The sequence below is a fragment of the Mauremys reevesii genome, linkage group 9, assembly GCF_016161935.1.
Source record: "Mauremys reevesii isolate NIE-2019 linkage group 9, ASM1616193v1, whole genome shotgun sequence".
Taxonomy (NCBI): domain Eukaryota; kingdom Metazoa; phylum Chordata; order Testudines; family Geoemydidae; genus Mauremys; species Mauremys reevesii.
Window position 1 is genome coordinate 40,841,702 of NC_052631.1, and position 16,740 is coordinate 40,858,441.

At 40.0% G+C, this 16,740-nt stretch overlaps 1 protein-coding gene across 1 annotated transcript in view; it reads left to right on the plus strand.

Moving 5' to 3' along the window:
* RBP1 (retinol binding protein 1) overlaps positions 1–15,901 on the plus strand; it is a 28,698-nt gene extending 12,797 nt beyond the window's left edge. The window contains exons 3-4 of the mRNA XM_039486931.1: positions 10,790–10,891; positions 15,650–15,901. Coding sequence (XP_039342865.1) covers positions 10,790–10,891; positions 15,650–15,703 — 156 coding nt within the window. The 3' untranslated portion in view covers positions 15,704–15,901. The remainder of the gene's footprint in view (positions 1–10,789; positions 10,892–15,649) is intronic.
* The last annotated feature ends 839 nt before the right edge of the window (positions 15,902–16,740 follow it).

The following is a 16,740-nucleotide window of genomic DNA, read 5'->3' on the forward strand; positions in this document are numbered from 1 at the left end:
CAGCTCTAGGCTGTCTTTTTGCTGACATTGAGAACCATGAGCAGGAATAGGACAGTTACAGTTAGGGCAACACTTATTATGAGTTTGCTGTTCAATGAGTTTTTGTGTATTTATTGAGATATCCTGAATCTTCTGGATTTTTTATTCTCCACCTGTACTCGGTATTTTTGTATCAGCCTTTGCCGTCAACTAAATCTCATCCAATGATTCCTGTTGTATGACTAGAGAAATGTCAGAAGAATGTCCATGTGACACTAACTCATACTCTGTCACTTTAAGTGTACTCTGTTTTGATTAGCTTGTCTTTATGTCGCTGGTCTGGTGGTGACTATATCACCCACGTTGTCTTTTATTTGCAGAGGAGCTATGTCATGGTGTAGCGGGGTGAGCACCCGCTCCAGCCCTGAGGGGGTTGGAAAATCCCTGCAGAGGGGTGGGGCTGGGAAAGGGAGCAAAATCCCAGCGGATTGGGGGAAGTGGCTGCAGCTGAGGCCACGCCCCAAACAGACTAACCGGGCCTTATAAGAAGGCCAGGGCAGCCAGAAGCTCAAGAGTCTCTCTCTGCTTGTAGAGAGAGAGGGGCCTGTCTGCTAGGGAGGTGAGCAGGGTACTGGAAGTAGAGCAGGGCTGGGGGCAGGTTAGAGGAGCTGGGGAGCTCCAGCCTGGAAAACCCCTAGGCTGCAGGCCTAGCTGAGGGCCTAAGACCAGTACCGGGGCTGCAGCTATAGAGAGAGGCAGCAGGTCCAACTCAACCTTGCCTGTGATGAGTGGTATATACTGCAGTCTGCCCCAGGGAGTGGGGCTAGATGGTGACTGGAAGTATCTTTACACTGAGGCGATGTGGGGCTAGTGGGTGGGGGTTCCGCTGGGTGGGGAGACCCAGAACCTGAGAGTGTGGGGGTACTGCCAGGGGGGAAGCAACCCAGAGAAAGGGGCACCGGGGTCCTGGGAGGGACACAGGGGCCAGCAGTAAGGCAGATCACCAGCCTGCAGGGGGCGCTCCAGGATGCTGGAAGAGCTAATTCCCATGGATGACCAGCAGGGGGTGCCCTAGGGGTGAGTCCACTCCCTTACACATGGGTTCAGAGGAGGCCTACCATTTCTTCTCCTCACCCAAGTCCATCTTCTGTAATTTGCATTTTTCCAAAACAACTTGTAAAGAGAATATTTTAATGATTGCTTCGTTCCCACTGTGTTCACAATTTCTGTGTAGCAGTTGAAATATTGTCAAAATATTGTACAAGAAGGTAGATTAATGGATTGTTTCAACTAATCTGTCATTTCTGGAGACATAAGTTCAAATTCTGACATAGGTCAAAAGGGAAAGATGAATTTTCTGCTCCATGTTTGATCACGTCAGATAATGACCATAATGTTGTTCATTTCAGCAATAAACTCTGGGATTCCTGGTATTGGGTCTGCTCCAAAGCTATGTAGAGAAGAGTGAAAGGGCAGAGGTGCTGCAAACTTTTGTTACCTTAAATAACAAAACACAGAACCTCAACCTAAACTTTTTTCCTAATCAAGGCATATTGCCTGTGTTTGTCACTGCCGGGCCTTTGCTGCTAGTTTTCTCAGCTTCAGACACGTACCCTTTTTCTACTCTTGGGGTCTGGTCTGGTGAGTCAGCAACAATAACTCTGCATTTCTATGTAGTGCCCTTGACGTTTGCGCAGTTTTTCCTTGCAGTGTTCTTGGCTTGCTTTAAATGTCACACAAGGGGCTCATCCTGCAAAGTACTGAGCACCCTCAACTATTACTGGCTTCACTGAGGAAGGAGGCATCTCACAGAACCAGACCCTGAATTAAATCGCCTCCCTTAAAGGCAAGTGAGCATTCTGTGACTGGAAAATCAAAGTATTTTCTGTGTCCAGGATTTATTTTTATTATTTTTTTACACCAGTCATGACCTTCCAGCATTCTATAACATGTAAACCCAACAATACTTGTATAAAAAGGTCAGATTTCAATAATTTACTTGTAGTTATGCCTGTGATCAAACAGCCCACCCCTAACAGTATAAACTAATTTAAGATGGGATCACCTTCGCAAACCTGTCTGGAGCTTTTCATTGATTCATTTTACTGAAGTACCTTACTGGGTAAAATCACCTGTGTCAACAGTTTGGCAGATGGAACTTTCTCCTGGAAGCAATTTTAGGAGGGCTTGAATCGTTTGAAGTTCAATGCTGGATTCAAATGAAAATTTGTATTGTCTTGGGCAACTTCAGTGTCTGTTACAGACTGTTTATTAAATATTTGAATGGGTATGTTGCTATCAGTTTTCTGTGGGCTTATTAGTAGATATGGTTTTGGATTTTCTTAGGATAGCTAAGTATCAGAGGGGTAGCCGCGTTAGTCTGGATCTGTAAAAAGCAACAGAGTCCTGTGGCACCTTATAGACTAACAGACGTACTGGAGCATGAGCTTTCGTGGGTGAATACCCACTTCATCAGACTACCCACAAAAGCTTATGCTCCAATACATCTATTAGTCTATAAGGTGCCACAGGACTCTTTGTCGCTTTTTAGGGTAGCTATTTAGCCTGAGTAGTTAGCCAGCTTTTAGATACCAACAGAATTACTGGATTGAGAAGGACTGTGCTAGCTAGGGAATGTGGCATAGTCTTGGGTCACTGCAGCCATTTGCTGCATGGCAATATAAAAACACCTCTCTGAGTGGTATTAGGAAGAAAAACAGACATGCCTATGCTGTAGTCCCCTAAGGGAAGGGAAATCAATAACAAATTTTTGATGAAAGGCAGTAGCTACAATTCACATCTTTAGATGCTACAAGGTAGGATTCTTCTTAAACGTCCATTGTTGTTCTTGATCAGGAAAAAAAATAGTTCTTTGATCTTTGAACAATCCATGTTATTGTCTTTTATTCACCAGTAAGATATGCCATCAGTTTTAGATTATACGCTGTACTGTGCATGTGACCACATTAGGGATAGTACAACAAGAAACATTCTGGAAAGCCAGTATCAAAGGCTTTTGCATTTGGGCCACAAAGGGAAAAATATCGTTTTCTGATCAAACAGTTTTGATGAATACTGGAGTAAATCTCAGAAGTTGATATTTGTGACCCCATGTCAATATGATTTGTTACTAAATGTAGGAATTGCGACTGACCATACTTCCAAGAAAACTACTATAGTGTGGTTGCCACTGGGGGAAATACAAAAGGATAGTCAATAGGTGTGTTTTTTGGTTTTACTGAATGTTCCAGTCATAAATTTACTTTGGCCCACACTTGAAGACAATAGTGTTACTGCTGAAATGTGCACGTGTAATGTGTATTCTGGGCTTTCCTTTTCAGGAAGATGATGTTCCTTTGGATGCATATTTAAATTACAATGTTCATAACACACAAACAGATTAGGCAATCAATTTTTTTTTAGTGAATTAAACACCAAAGCAAAATTAAGACATTTGAAGAAAAGCAGTTTAATTGAGACTATACAGCTCAGCTCATCAGGAATACAATATAAGGCAAAAGACGGTTAAACAAACCTCAGAGATAGAAGAAGAAAGATGTATTTGCCTTCTGAGTGTTTAAAAGCTTGTGCTTTCTCAGACTTCTCCAGGATACCTATTTGGGACAATGGATACAGTATAATCTATTTTGTAGAGTCACCCCACACCTGCTCACTAAAGCACTCAAGTACTGTACAGTTAGAATTAAAAACATTGTAAGTAAATTAATAGTATTTAAAACCACTTTCTTGTAACTTGGAAATAGAAAACCCAAAGAGGCTTTAGCACAAAAAAAGTACAGGGAAATGGGGGCAAAATAGAACTATTACAGGTGCATAAGTTATTGGGGGTGACTTTAAAGATTGCAGTGTCGAATAGGGGCCTAAAATGTGAGCAGCTATTGGAGGTTTTGAACTGTGTGTGGAGAAGGAGCTGTGTGACTGCACACAGACACAGTACTATCAGGAGGACATCGCTACTGGTTTACCCTTAAAATTTCCATGGATATTGTACCCACTTTCTCTAAGCTGCATTCGATCCACAGAGGTTCAAGTGACTAGTCCAAGGTCACATTGCAGGTAAGTGGCAGAGTCAGAAATATAAGCAAGAAGTCACAGCTCAGTGCCCAGCTCTCATCACAATACCACTTAATTTCATGCATCCTAACTGATTGTTAATGGATACATTGAAATCACTTTAAGCCCTTTAACAAGCTCTTTTGTCCATTCTACCTTTTTTTATGACCTGCAAAAATGGAGTTTAACTAATCAGAAGTGCTGTGCAATTTTCAGGACAGGTGTTATCCCCCAGGTAAGCACATGTTGCTTACTAGGGAGTTCTGTGGGTCTGCAGTGCATATATCTACAGGTCTTGTCCTTCTCTTGGCAGGCAGATTTCTTTTCCTTTTGTTGCTAATGTTCTGTGCCCTGGTTAATTTTCAGTCATTTAAGGGGGTCTTTTCTTTTAAGAGAATGAAAAATGTTAAAGAAGGTTTAGAGGGTTCATTTACTATTTGCAGTAGAAGCAGCAGCACAAGTAGTTATGAATATGAAAATCTACATTACATTTTTGGAATAACTGGGTGTCTCCCAGCCAAGAGTCACTGAAATATTCTAAGTATTGCTGTGATGCTTGGAGTTCCTTCCCTGGACCTGAAGAAGAGCTCTGTGTGGTTCAAAAGCTTGTCTCTCTCACCAACTGAAGTTGGTCCAATAAAAGATATTATCTCACCCACCTTGTATCTCTAAAATACTCTAGTTATACAAAGAATAAATTAGTTTATAGTGGAAAATAACTGTTTTATCTTCCAATGTAAAACCCAGCAGGATATTTCCATAGCTTCCTTCTGAATCATAGACATGGAGCTTTTTTCCAGCATCTTTAATCTAAGATTTAAATGTTTTAGAAAGCAGGGAATCCCAGGCTTCAGTGAATTGTTATTAATTTATGACATCAAGATTTTAACAGATGAACCCGGCTTAAAATTTTTCACCCAAAGACCCCAAACTCTATCTCCACATCTCTCTCTAGCCTATTTCCTATTGAGTCTGTCTGTTAGATGTATGTGGTGTCTAGCAGATGGCATTATGCAACAGGCAGCAGCAGTGCAAGCTTTCTTCGTGCTTGTCCACATGGTGGGTAGTGTGCTCTACAGGGGAGTGATTTCTAAAGTGCATTAATGGGTTGCACATTAATTGTTCCATGCTGGTACAGTTGACTGTAGTGCTGTTTGAAACAGTACTGCATTAAAGTGCACTAGGGAATCTCTACTTGGACCAATTAATGAGCAACAAGGTAGCGTGTTTTAGAAATCACACCCCTGTAGAGCACATTGCTGCACTGTGTACACTAGCCCTTAGATAACCCTGACAACGTGCTGATCTATCTGGAAGGACTAATCCAGGAGTAGTTCAGTATCCATGCCCATTCATTCCTCAGCCTTTCTGGTGAGACTGCCAAAAAGGGACAATGAGCACCAAATGGCATTGTAATTTTTGCAAAGTGCATGGATTCCACATTAGCTTTCAGTCCATAGAAGCCTAGTTCACTCAGGACTGTTTTTGCCAAATAATTAAGCAGTGCTCTCTAAACAGCGTAAATGGGTAAATACTTTTTCCAGTTACCTAGTCATTAGGGGGCATGACTCCTAGGAAAGCTTGTAATAATGGAAGTATTCTGAGCTAACTTTGGCATCGCTTTACCACTGTACACAGGAACTATTGTGTTTGTTTTACCTATTGGTAAACAATAGACTTCTTAGTGGCAACAGCTATATGTGTGAAAGATAACCAAATACAATAGAACTTCACAGTTACTAACACCTCAGGAATAGAGGTTGTTTGTAACTCTGAAATGTTTGCAACTCTATGCAAAACGTTCTGGTTGTTCTTTCAAAAGTTCACAACTGAACATTGACTTAATACAGCTTTTAAACTTTACTATGCAGAAGAAAAGTGCTGCTTTTAGCCATTCTTATTTAAATGAAACAAGCACAGAAACAGTTTCCTTACCTTGTCAAATCTTTTTTTTAACTTTCCCTTTATTTTATTAGTAGTTAACATTTAACACAGTACTGTACTGTATTTGCCCCTTTTTGTGTCTCTTGGTATTGACACCTCCTCATCAATTATTGGGAGTGGACCACATCTACCCTTACTGAATTGGCCTTTAACATTGGTTCTCCACCTGTAAGGTAACTCCCTTCTCTTCATGCGCCAATATATATTTATGCCTATATCTGTAATTTTCACTCCAAGCATCTGAAGAAGTGGGTTTTTTACCCACAAAAACTTTTGCTCCAATAAATCTGTTAGTCTTTAAGGTGCCATCGGACTCCTTGTTTTTTTGTTGTTGTTTTTTTTTGCAGCTAACCTGGTCACCTCATGGAAAATAGAAATAGATCTCTTCTGTTCCAAAAATATTGCCCTATTTCCACTAGCTCTCAGTAGCATTTTCTCAGTTGCCTTTTTTTTATCAGCGTTAGAGTTTGAGCTAAAGGGAAAACCCCCAGTGATAAAATACTACTGATTAAGATTAATTCTCCTGACATACCAATTTCTGCTACCTCTGGAACAAAGATGAGGAGAACATGGTGTTCTTCTCTAATAGGTTCTATTCTCTTTGAATTCTGTAGGAAAATGAGCACAACATAAGGTCAGAAAGGATTTGGTTTGCTTGCACCATTCAAGTGCATATCTATATCCATGCATCCAAAGAGAAGGCAAAAAAGACTATTGGGAATTCTAAGTAATAAAACTGCTGGATTAATGCAATCTCTTGCCTCGTGCCTCTGGTGGGTCATGCTAAATCACCTAAAGGAATGTCTAACCTTGTTTGGTAAAAAGGAACATAAAAACATTGCATTTTCTGAGCTCAGGCAGAATTTTAATCACCTTAGAAAGCTGGGAAAAAATAAAGTTGTCTCCCTGTGCTGCTAGAAAGATTTCTTTATTTTCCCCAGCTGAACTAGACTAGAGAGGAGTTATCAGCCCTCTTACAAGTTAGACAAAGATGCATAAAGTTTATTATTGTTGATGTGAGTATTGGATGAACATAACACGATTCTGATCTTACACTGGCTTTACACCTATTTAATTCAACTGATTTAAATGGAGTTATTCCTGTTATACATCAGTGTAAAATGAGAATAGAATCAGGCCCAGTGTGTTGCTGCTTTGTGTCTTATGATTTACATTACCTGTGCAAACTATATGTAGTGAATTATTTAGTCCATAAGTTTAGCCTTTTTTGTGTCTATAAGTTATCTTCACATAGCGGGCCCATTTTTACAGATTTTTTTCATTATTCAGAATTGTTTGACAGATTTATATGAATTTATTTCAGACTATGAATTGATGACACATTATTCACTTTGATTAGTTGCTATTGGTTGCCTAAGTCACCAACTATTGTTTATGCTCTGGGATTGGATGACTGAAGAATTTATAAACCGATGAAAAGGAATCAAATAAATTTTAAGAAGGCCACATTCACCCTCCTCGCAAAAACCATGGCAACAAACACAGTTTTTACAAGTATGTTTGAGATTTACCTAATCTGTGAATAAAAACCAAAAACAAATCCCTGGTACGATGTTCCTAGGAATGAATATAAAGTATTGTGAATGCCACCAAAGTGAATTTACAGGCTTTATTAGAACAAATATTTGGAAACTTATTGTTTGCCATATTTGTTGAACTTTAATTAATATTCATAGGTACTTGTTCTACAGTGAGCTTTCATTGGGACCACACCTGTTCCACTTGCAGTCAGTGGAAAAATGCTCCCCTTGACTTCATTGGGGGGTAGGACTGAGCCTTTTATTTGTAAATTTTTTTTTTTTTCACTGAAGTGATTTTCTATGCTGCATTGCAGGCCAAACAGGCTTTAACTTTCACTGTGGCTGTGCTTGGCGAAACACAGTTATCGGGTCAGTTCCATTCTCCACTACCCACTGTGCAATGGGAAGAATGTACTTCACTCAGTTCTCTAGGAAGGTCAGTGGGCCAGATCCTCAGCCAGTGTAAACCAGTATAGCTTCAGAGTCTAGCTCATTAATGCAAATGAATGTTTGTTTTGTTTTGAAGTAACCCGCCACAGCCACCACACTCTTTGAATGCCTTGATATTGACCTTCTCTAATTTTTCTTTTTTTATAGAATATTTGTGGCCTTTATATTTATGTAGATAATTAAGGTGCAGATCTTGCCCTCGGTTTAATCCATTGTCCTCCCCATTTGTCGCTTAATCTTGTTCCTGTTCGTCACAAACTGCTTCTGATTAGTTCCAATACAATTTGATTAGTTCTTCTATGGTACAAAGACTTCTGAAAACCTGCAAAAGTCAAGGTAGTTAAAAATAATGAGAGGTTGTTGATTTGTTTTTTCCTTAACAAGTGTCCCTTGAACATGTCCTGTGTATTCCCCAACATTTCTTAAACATCTTGCTTTAATCATTTCCATTAGTATATTTCACAAGCCCACATAACCTTCCTACTCTTCATTTACTAGTGCGTATGGGGGTGTATAGAACAATGTTGCTGATTGCCATGGCAGCATGGTGCATATCTGCAGCTTTCATTAATTCTTAATGGAAGGGTTCAGGCCGCAAGGAACCCACGAGTAAAGGAAGCCAATTTAATCTTTAATGGAAATTGGTTTTAAAATAGACATTGCAAAAAGAGACAAATGATAACTAGTGTTGTGCTTGTGAATCTCATGAATGGCTAGAACATCTTAGAAGGTCAGATTTTCTGACTGGCCATTTTAACCCTTTGTGACTTATTTCACAATAATTTTTATGCATATCTTCTCCTGTCAGATCAATGTGCTAAATGCTGGAATCAGTAGTCCTTCATGTAGTAGGGCGTTAAGACAGTAAAATGTAGGTGGTTCTTTATGAATGTGATGTGCTACTGGATTTATTTTAGAGGGAAATACCAAAACATTTCTGAATGCATTGTAAAAAATGGAGACTTTTAGCAAGGACAGTTGAATAGTTTGTCTTCAGAGACCCCATATGGCTAACAGTGCCTCGCCTACAATTATTTACCCTGGCAATCTTTCTCGTGATTCATTTTCTATGCTTGTTTAGTTTAAAGCTTCCCCTGGGTAGAGGCTGCCTGCTGTACCCAATTTATAGATGGTGGCTATCATGGTTATCATTTAAGAATTAATTGTTTGTAACAGACACATTCTCAAAAAAGAATAGCGATGAGTAGTACTTAAGCCGTATTCAGTGTTCAACTCCTGAGCATGACAAATTTAGGCTGACTTCTTTTTTTTAAAAAAGCAAGGTGGAGAAAGTGAATTTCCATAACGTCTGTAGAATTAAACCCTTTCTCCATTTTTGACTGCTCACAAAGGCAATGGCTTCAAGGCTTTCAAGATCTGCATAGTAATTCCTTACTTTTTTAGTCCTTGGACTCGGTTCTCCACTCTGTTACACTGGTTTAAAACCAGTATTATTCTACCAGTGCTCAGGGTAACACTGGTGTAAAACTAGCATAATGGAGCAGAAAATCAGGTCCTTTTTGTTTTTATATCACAAAACAATATTTCATTTCAATACATCTAGGGTGACCAGATGTCCTGATTTTATAGGGACAGTCCCAATTTTTGGGTGTTTTTCTTATATAAGCTCCTATTACTCCCCACCCCCTTCCCGATTTTTCATATTTGCTGTCTGGTCACCCTAAATCCATCATACAGTGTTACAAGGAAAAAAACCTAGTAGTTGCCTTTAAAGATAAATAAGCTGTACTACCTTAGGGCCTGATCCTGCAAATTCTTACACATGTGAGTTGTTTTACTCGTGGGAGAAGTCCCATTGAACTACTCAGGTTATCGTGTATAAGTGTTTGCGGAACTATCCCCAACCCAGCACAGCCAATGGGACTTACGCCCCTTCTTAAAGTTAAGGGCATGTTTGAGTGCTTTGCTGAATAAGAAAGGGTTGCTGAGCCAGGGCCTGAAAGGGTTGCTGAGCCAGGGCCTAAAAGGGTATTTAATAAAACAAAAAATGTAATAAAGGAAATCTGCCATAGTTTCAGCATCTCCATAACTAAAGAAGGGTCTCCCAGGCCGAGATGCTACTTCTACAGAAAGTCCTGACTGATGATGTCGGACAGCCTGGGACATGAACTGCAGCTCAGCATTTGGATACCCAGGAAAGGCTTAGACAGTTATCGTTGGGTACCGCTGATTATTATTTTAAGGCAGGGTGTAGTTGGTCCCAGACATGTGTAGGATCTGAAGGAAGGATTGTGGAGGCCACCTAGTGATGGGAAATGGAAGTTGTAGAAGGTCAACGTTTCAGGCCCTTTTGGAAACATACTACTAGTCTGAGCACATGGAGCACCCTGTGTGTATAAAAAAGGGGAGGGCAGTCATACATGTACGTTAAGGCAGCTTTTTCTGCTGACCTTCAGGGTCAGCATTTGTGAAGAAATCATGTAAAGAGTGCTTATGTTACTGAAAAATCATAGCTCTGACTATACCATGTGGATTCTTACAACAGCTTTAAGAGTCTCCTGCTTTTCTGATGTATTGAGACACCCAGCTTCATTTCCTGTGGCTCAGGCTTTTCCATCAAACTACATTTAATTGTTCTTTTTAATAACTTCAAGCAGCTTAACAAAAAGTGTGTGTGAGAGATGTACTCTTCTCTTCTTAGTAATGTAATAGAGACTAGTGATTAAAATATCTATTCTATTACACTGAAGTTTTCCTTTAAGGAAATTGACTCCACCTAAGTGTAATAGATGAAACTGAATGCCATAGTAATGCTTAATAACATGTATATATTTTGCTAGACTAACGTGAGTTGGGATGGAGATAAACTTCTTTGCGTACAGAAAGGAGAAAAAGAAGGCCGTGGTTGGACCCAGTGGATTGAAGGAGATGAAATGCATCTGGTATGGTCATATAGCATGTTTTAAAAGCCATAATTTTTCTCTTATTTATTCAAGTGGATGAAAGTAATAGCATGCAGCTTGCCGCACATTATCTTGGCTTACCGAGGACTAATTAAACATTGGTGTTGCATTTGACTTGCTTCTAAAGGAATAATTTCATGCAGGGCCATTATTCTCTCACGCCCCTTTTGCAAAGAGCAATGTTCTAAATTCAGGCAATCTTTGTGTTAACTGTCTGCTCTCAGATCTATTCATTTAAATTGTTTGCACAGAAGAAGACATGTCATAGAAATATCCTTCTTGCACTCAGTGATATAAACAGTATGAGGACTGATGAAATTCTGTATCCAGCAGCATAAGCCATAGGGAGAAAAAAATACCATTGTTCTTTTTAATTATGGGCCAGAATGAATTCTGGCTTAGAAAAATAAGAGAGCAATTATGTTTTTAAAATGCCGTGTTCTTTCTGACTGTGTCTATATTTCCTAGTTAATAGCAACTAACATAAGTTTATAACATTTGTTTTTCTGGATAGAGGTTCATAACATCCTCTTTGAGGCTCACCTGATGTGGTAAAATGTTCTTTTCCCACTGAAGGAAGCAAATGAGACCTCTAGTCCCACTCACCATTCAATTCACTAAGCACCTAGGAGTGTTCTGTTTAGAATGCTGACTCCCTGTCTCCAGATCAGTGTATCAGTGCACAATGCTATCAGAGATGTCTGCAACAGCACCCAGAGCCAACTGAATGCCACGGTACTGCATAGAAAGGTCTGCAAAAGGTTAGGAGGGAAAGAGGCCTAGAAACACATTTAGGTCCGTCCCATGTAATCAATTTATTTTCTCAACACACTGTCTAATGCCTTTGTGTGTGACCTCCGTGGATGATACCATGGCGCCATTGAAGCCAATGGTAAAACTCCCACTGACTTCAGTGGGGTTAAGATTTCACCCACACATGCATTTTTCAGTCAATATAGCCTCATTGTGCCCAGTTTTACATCACTTGGCATGCTGGCCTAGAGCTACCATCTTTGCATCAAGAAATAATGGCTAGGAATCCCCGTTGAGCCTGCTAATCCTGCTTCTGAATCAATCTGCATGACAGCTCTTCCTTCAGTCATTCGTTCCCTCTGTGGAGCTGAACACGTGCTGCCTCAGTAATGCTCCCAGACCTTGCTGAGGAGAGAACTTAATGGGGGGGGTCAAAAGTCAAAGCTGGATCTCCCACTGACATTGCAGAGCACTTATTGTAGGGAAAACCAGCCAGTTCTTGTTGTTGTCGAGGTCCCCATTCCTACCTATGTCTGGAGTATTCAGGCTCCAGGCAGGGGTAGTCTGCTAGGGGCCATGGAGAAAGGAATCCTTGTCACAAGACTGCAGCACAGCTGTGGAGTCCCGCTATGTTTATCTATAAGGACATGTGTTACTCCATCCCTTTTCAGCAAAACAATTACATACGTGCTTAAGTGCCATTGGCTTCTCAGCATCCAGACCTGCTCCTTCAAGGGCTTTCTGGGCGATTGGGGAGGGTTCCTAGTCAAGCAGACACATAACCAACATTGCCATTTCCAGCTCAGCATGACGTGCCAAATCACATTATTTTGTACCTGCCAAGGACTGACACTGCTGTATACAAAATACCCTGGGTGGAGAAAGTCTCTAAATTGCTTTAATGCCCAGTGTTTTCTTATGTACATTTTGTCACTTATATGTTTCACTAACTCAAAAAGGCATCTTCAGTCCCATTGGAATCCTCCTTGTGGCCTCCCCTCCTTAGACTTTTTTTTTAAATAAGGTCAAAACCCCATGTCTTGTAAAAACTTTTAAATAATTGAGATCTTCAGGTCTCTGTCATTCTGAGAGCCCTTTGGTGCCAAGGTGAATTTCCATAAACATATTTTATGATACTTCAATAATTATTTTATGATCCTATTGAACTTTACACAATGATCCAAATATTAATTTAATCCTTTGCACAGTTTTATAATATATTGAGTGTTATGCCTTGGGGTTTAGTAGTTTCTCACCAGATGCTTGCACTCTGCTAGTTGTCTGCTCTGAATTTTGTGGTATGACAGTCTTCTTTCCTTCTTTTTTTTTCCCCCTTCCTTCCTCAAATTCTATTTCACTACAGTGACTTAAAACAGGCACTTATCTGGCCATTCTCCAGTTCCTTCTGAATTTTATAGCCTTTTTCTTTTGTATTGACTGTCCTAGCAGTTTGTGGGTGTTTTTTTAATCAGTAGATTTCATAACTTTACTGCATGTTCCTTCTTCCAGATCATTGATATATCAAAGTGAACAAAATTGGTTCTAATACCAATCCTTGTAGAACTCTACTAGTTGTTTCCATTCATCCTGAACTGTGTCCTCTTACTAGTAACTTTGAAATCCAGCCATCCATTCAAGTAGCTCAGCCCAGTAATACACTTACTGTCCTAGATTAGTCTTTTCTGTGATACTATATCAAAAGCTTTCCTTTAGTCCAAGCAAATTATTTTCATGACTTCCCTGTCAACTCTGTCTCACTCCCTGAAAATGTTCAATAAGACTTTTTCAAAATTTTCCTCCAAGTTAGGTCTCTAAGTTCAGTTAAGTCAGAAATGTCTAAGTTCAGCCCTTTCCTATCCCTCAAGAGGTTTTCTCAATACTGTCCCCACTGCTGAAGTAAAGTTTGTGATGCTGTAATTTGCTGGATCTTCTTCAGAGCACCACCTACAGTGGCTATCATTTTAAAATGACCATTTACCACATTGTGGTATTTATCTTTATTGCTGTATTTCCTATATTTAATGTGGAAAATACGGCAAATAGCATAGTAAATATAACTACTGCTTATGGGAGATGTCCAGTTTTTAATTATATCCATTCCATCTCTCTTGCTATGTCCTTGATGATTTTGGAACAGATCCTCTTTGCTTGTTCCGTGTCTTAGGTCCCGGTCTTGCAAGCTGCTGTGTGTGGGTAAAGCTCTGGGCGGGAACAGGAGTCTACCTATGCAGAGCAGCTTGCAGGATTGGAACCTTAGACTTCGGGGTGAAATCCTGGCCCCGTTGAAGTCAGTAACAAAACTCCCATTGTCTTTAGTGGAGTCAGAATTTCACTCCAGATGTTTAATATCTTAATTATCTGTTCAGGCTTTATCTTGATTTTCTTCAGTAGTTTCCTTCCTAACCAATCTTCCTTTGTGAACACTTGAGCCAAACTTTGCCATCTTTCAGAGGCCCCAGGGTCTCCTTTATTTTACTTTATATTCCTTGTGTACTTGAAGGCTTTTTTTCTGTTTCTCTTTTCCTCTATCTAAAGTATTTATTTAAATAATTGTCTAGTTGTATGCAAGCTTCCTTTTCCTTCATTTGTTTATCTAATCATTTTATATGATTTACCTTCCTTTTAACTGCAGTCCTATTTTGTACATGCCTTTCTTCCTTGATCATTTTCTGCTTTCCTTCCTTCACCCTCATTGGTCTTTTGTATTCCTGCAATATCCATTGCTAGATCATGGGCATTTATTAATTTATCTTTGAACACATTTCATTTCCTCTTTTGTTTTATTGTATTGATTTAATTTCTTCTGTTCTTTGTAAGTTTTCTCAAGTAAAATCAACAAGCAGATCTGAAAAAGCAAGCAGTGGCCATTTCCTAATCTCTGCCCACTTGTGACCTCAAAATGACGAGCTACTTGCAGCATATAGTGCAGATTTTCATAAAATGGTTGTTCCTTTTTGGGTGCTTTGATCAGCAACAAAAGTGTTACTGTGTTCTTATTTGGCTTTATCATGAACATTCTTTAAGATAAACAAGGTGTTCCATACTTCTCCCAGAGCTGTTCTTTCAAGATGGGTACACCCAGAAGTAAATATCACGGCATCTGTTTACATGCTGCAGTTCACGCTGCAAAGTTTATCTCTGCAGCTCAAGTGGCTAGCAACTGATTTTTTTTTCTTTTAAAGTCTTAGATTCTGAAACGTAACAAGGCAGACACCAGGCAAAAGTGCTGGATATCCAACCAAGCATGCTCCACTCAAATCCAACCTTTGGGTAAAATCCTCTGTCATATAGAGCACTACAAAATGCACTAGAGATCACTTCTAAATTGCTTCTTCTCTGCCCCGTCAGTTCTCCATTACCAATTATCTTCATGGAGTTATCCAAAAGTAAATTAGGGACTGCACCCTTCTTGGTTCCTTCTTTTACATAATGTGTAATGAAGCAGAAAGGTACCATGTCTACTGACTGTTCGATATATTTCTTCCAGTTAATTTGTCAGAGTCTGAGGCAATTTTTCAGCTGCCTTCTGTTTTTGGCACTTGCAACTGATTACCCATGCATCAGTGGGGACACAGTCCTTATGCATATGCAAATACTTGTTTTTGCTCGTGTAGCTTGGGGGGTACTATTGAATTTGCATATGCAAATATGCTGCTTGTATGCCCACAACAGATAAATGTCCATTTTGATGGGTGCAAACAGTTGTGTGCAAAAGTGGACAACAGTGGAATCCTAGGCTGGATATTTGGCCCTTGTACTAATTATTAGCTTTTTTCTTTCCACAGGTTATCCAATTTCAGTTATTGTTACTGCATCATCATACATTCCTATTATCAAATTACACACTTGTTCCTTAATTTGAATCCACCGTAATTGTCCATCTAATATTTGACTTAAGCATATAAGTAGGTGTTTTAGAAACTGACATACACACGTGGATGTACTGTGTAAAAGTCACACTTACGACTCATCTTTTCTTTTCAGGAAATAAGAGTAGGTGGTGTCAAATGTAAACAAGTCTTTAAGAAGGTACAGTGAACCTAATCTGCCCATTGCTGATACAGAGATGAAGACGAACAGAATAGAATGTATGGATTTGCTACCAAAGCTCCACATGCTCTTAGTGCCCAGAACCCCGTGAACATCTGTGCACATGAAATTAGAACCGTGTAGTGCTGTCTGCAAAAAGGATTTTTTAAAAGAAATCATTCTAAATAAACACAATCATTTTTAGAAATGCCAATTAAAGATACTGAAAATCATAAATCTCTGTGTGTGCCTTACTTTCTGGTCGACCTTAGTCTGAAGTAGTTTAATATAAGTGGGTGTGAGGGTTTTAAAATATTGTTATTGCTGTTTCTCATTTACACTAAGGCTACTTTACGTTGCAGTAGTCATGTGAAACAGCCTTAAGGTGGACTTTCTTTATAAGATCTTGTTGTGGGGTATAAACCACATAGATAAACAAAGGGGTTAGCAGCAGCTGACTCAGATTAGCCCACCTGGCTGTAACTGGAGGGTGTGTCAGGCTTGGGGAGGAGCTGGGAGGTCTTCTGATGAAAGGAAATGAAAATTACTGGGGAGAAGGTCCAGGGGAGACCCAGGACAGAAAGGCCCAGGAAGGAGAGGGAAGAAACCACAGGGAAGCCAGCCTCAGGGGTAGGCCCTGGGAAAGGGGCTACATTCTAGAGAAGTAGCCCTGGGGATCAGTTTTCCACAACAGGAATGGAGCTCCGGAGAACCTGGAGGGATTGAAAGTTCAAACCCAGACAGACGAAGGTTGCTTTAGCAGTGCTTGGGGCTTCCTGAATTCTGTTGGGAAGAAGTCTGGAACCCCACCCCAACCCCTGGGAAAAAAGAGAATGGGACTGCAGAGGAGCTCAGGACAGATGGAAGATGCCATGTTGATAATTAGAGTTGTGTGGGACATTCATACCCAAGAAAGGGTGAGACTTTAAAGTGACCTGGCTAGAGGATTGAGTAATGAGAAGATGTAGACCACTGCAGGGCCAGAGGGACAACTGGCAGGGTACGTCACAGGAGAAGTCCCTACTACACCACATCCTGCCACAAAG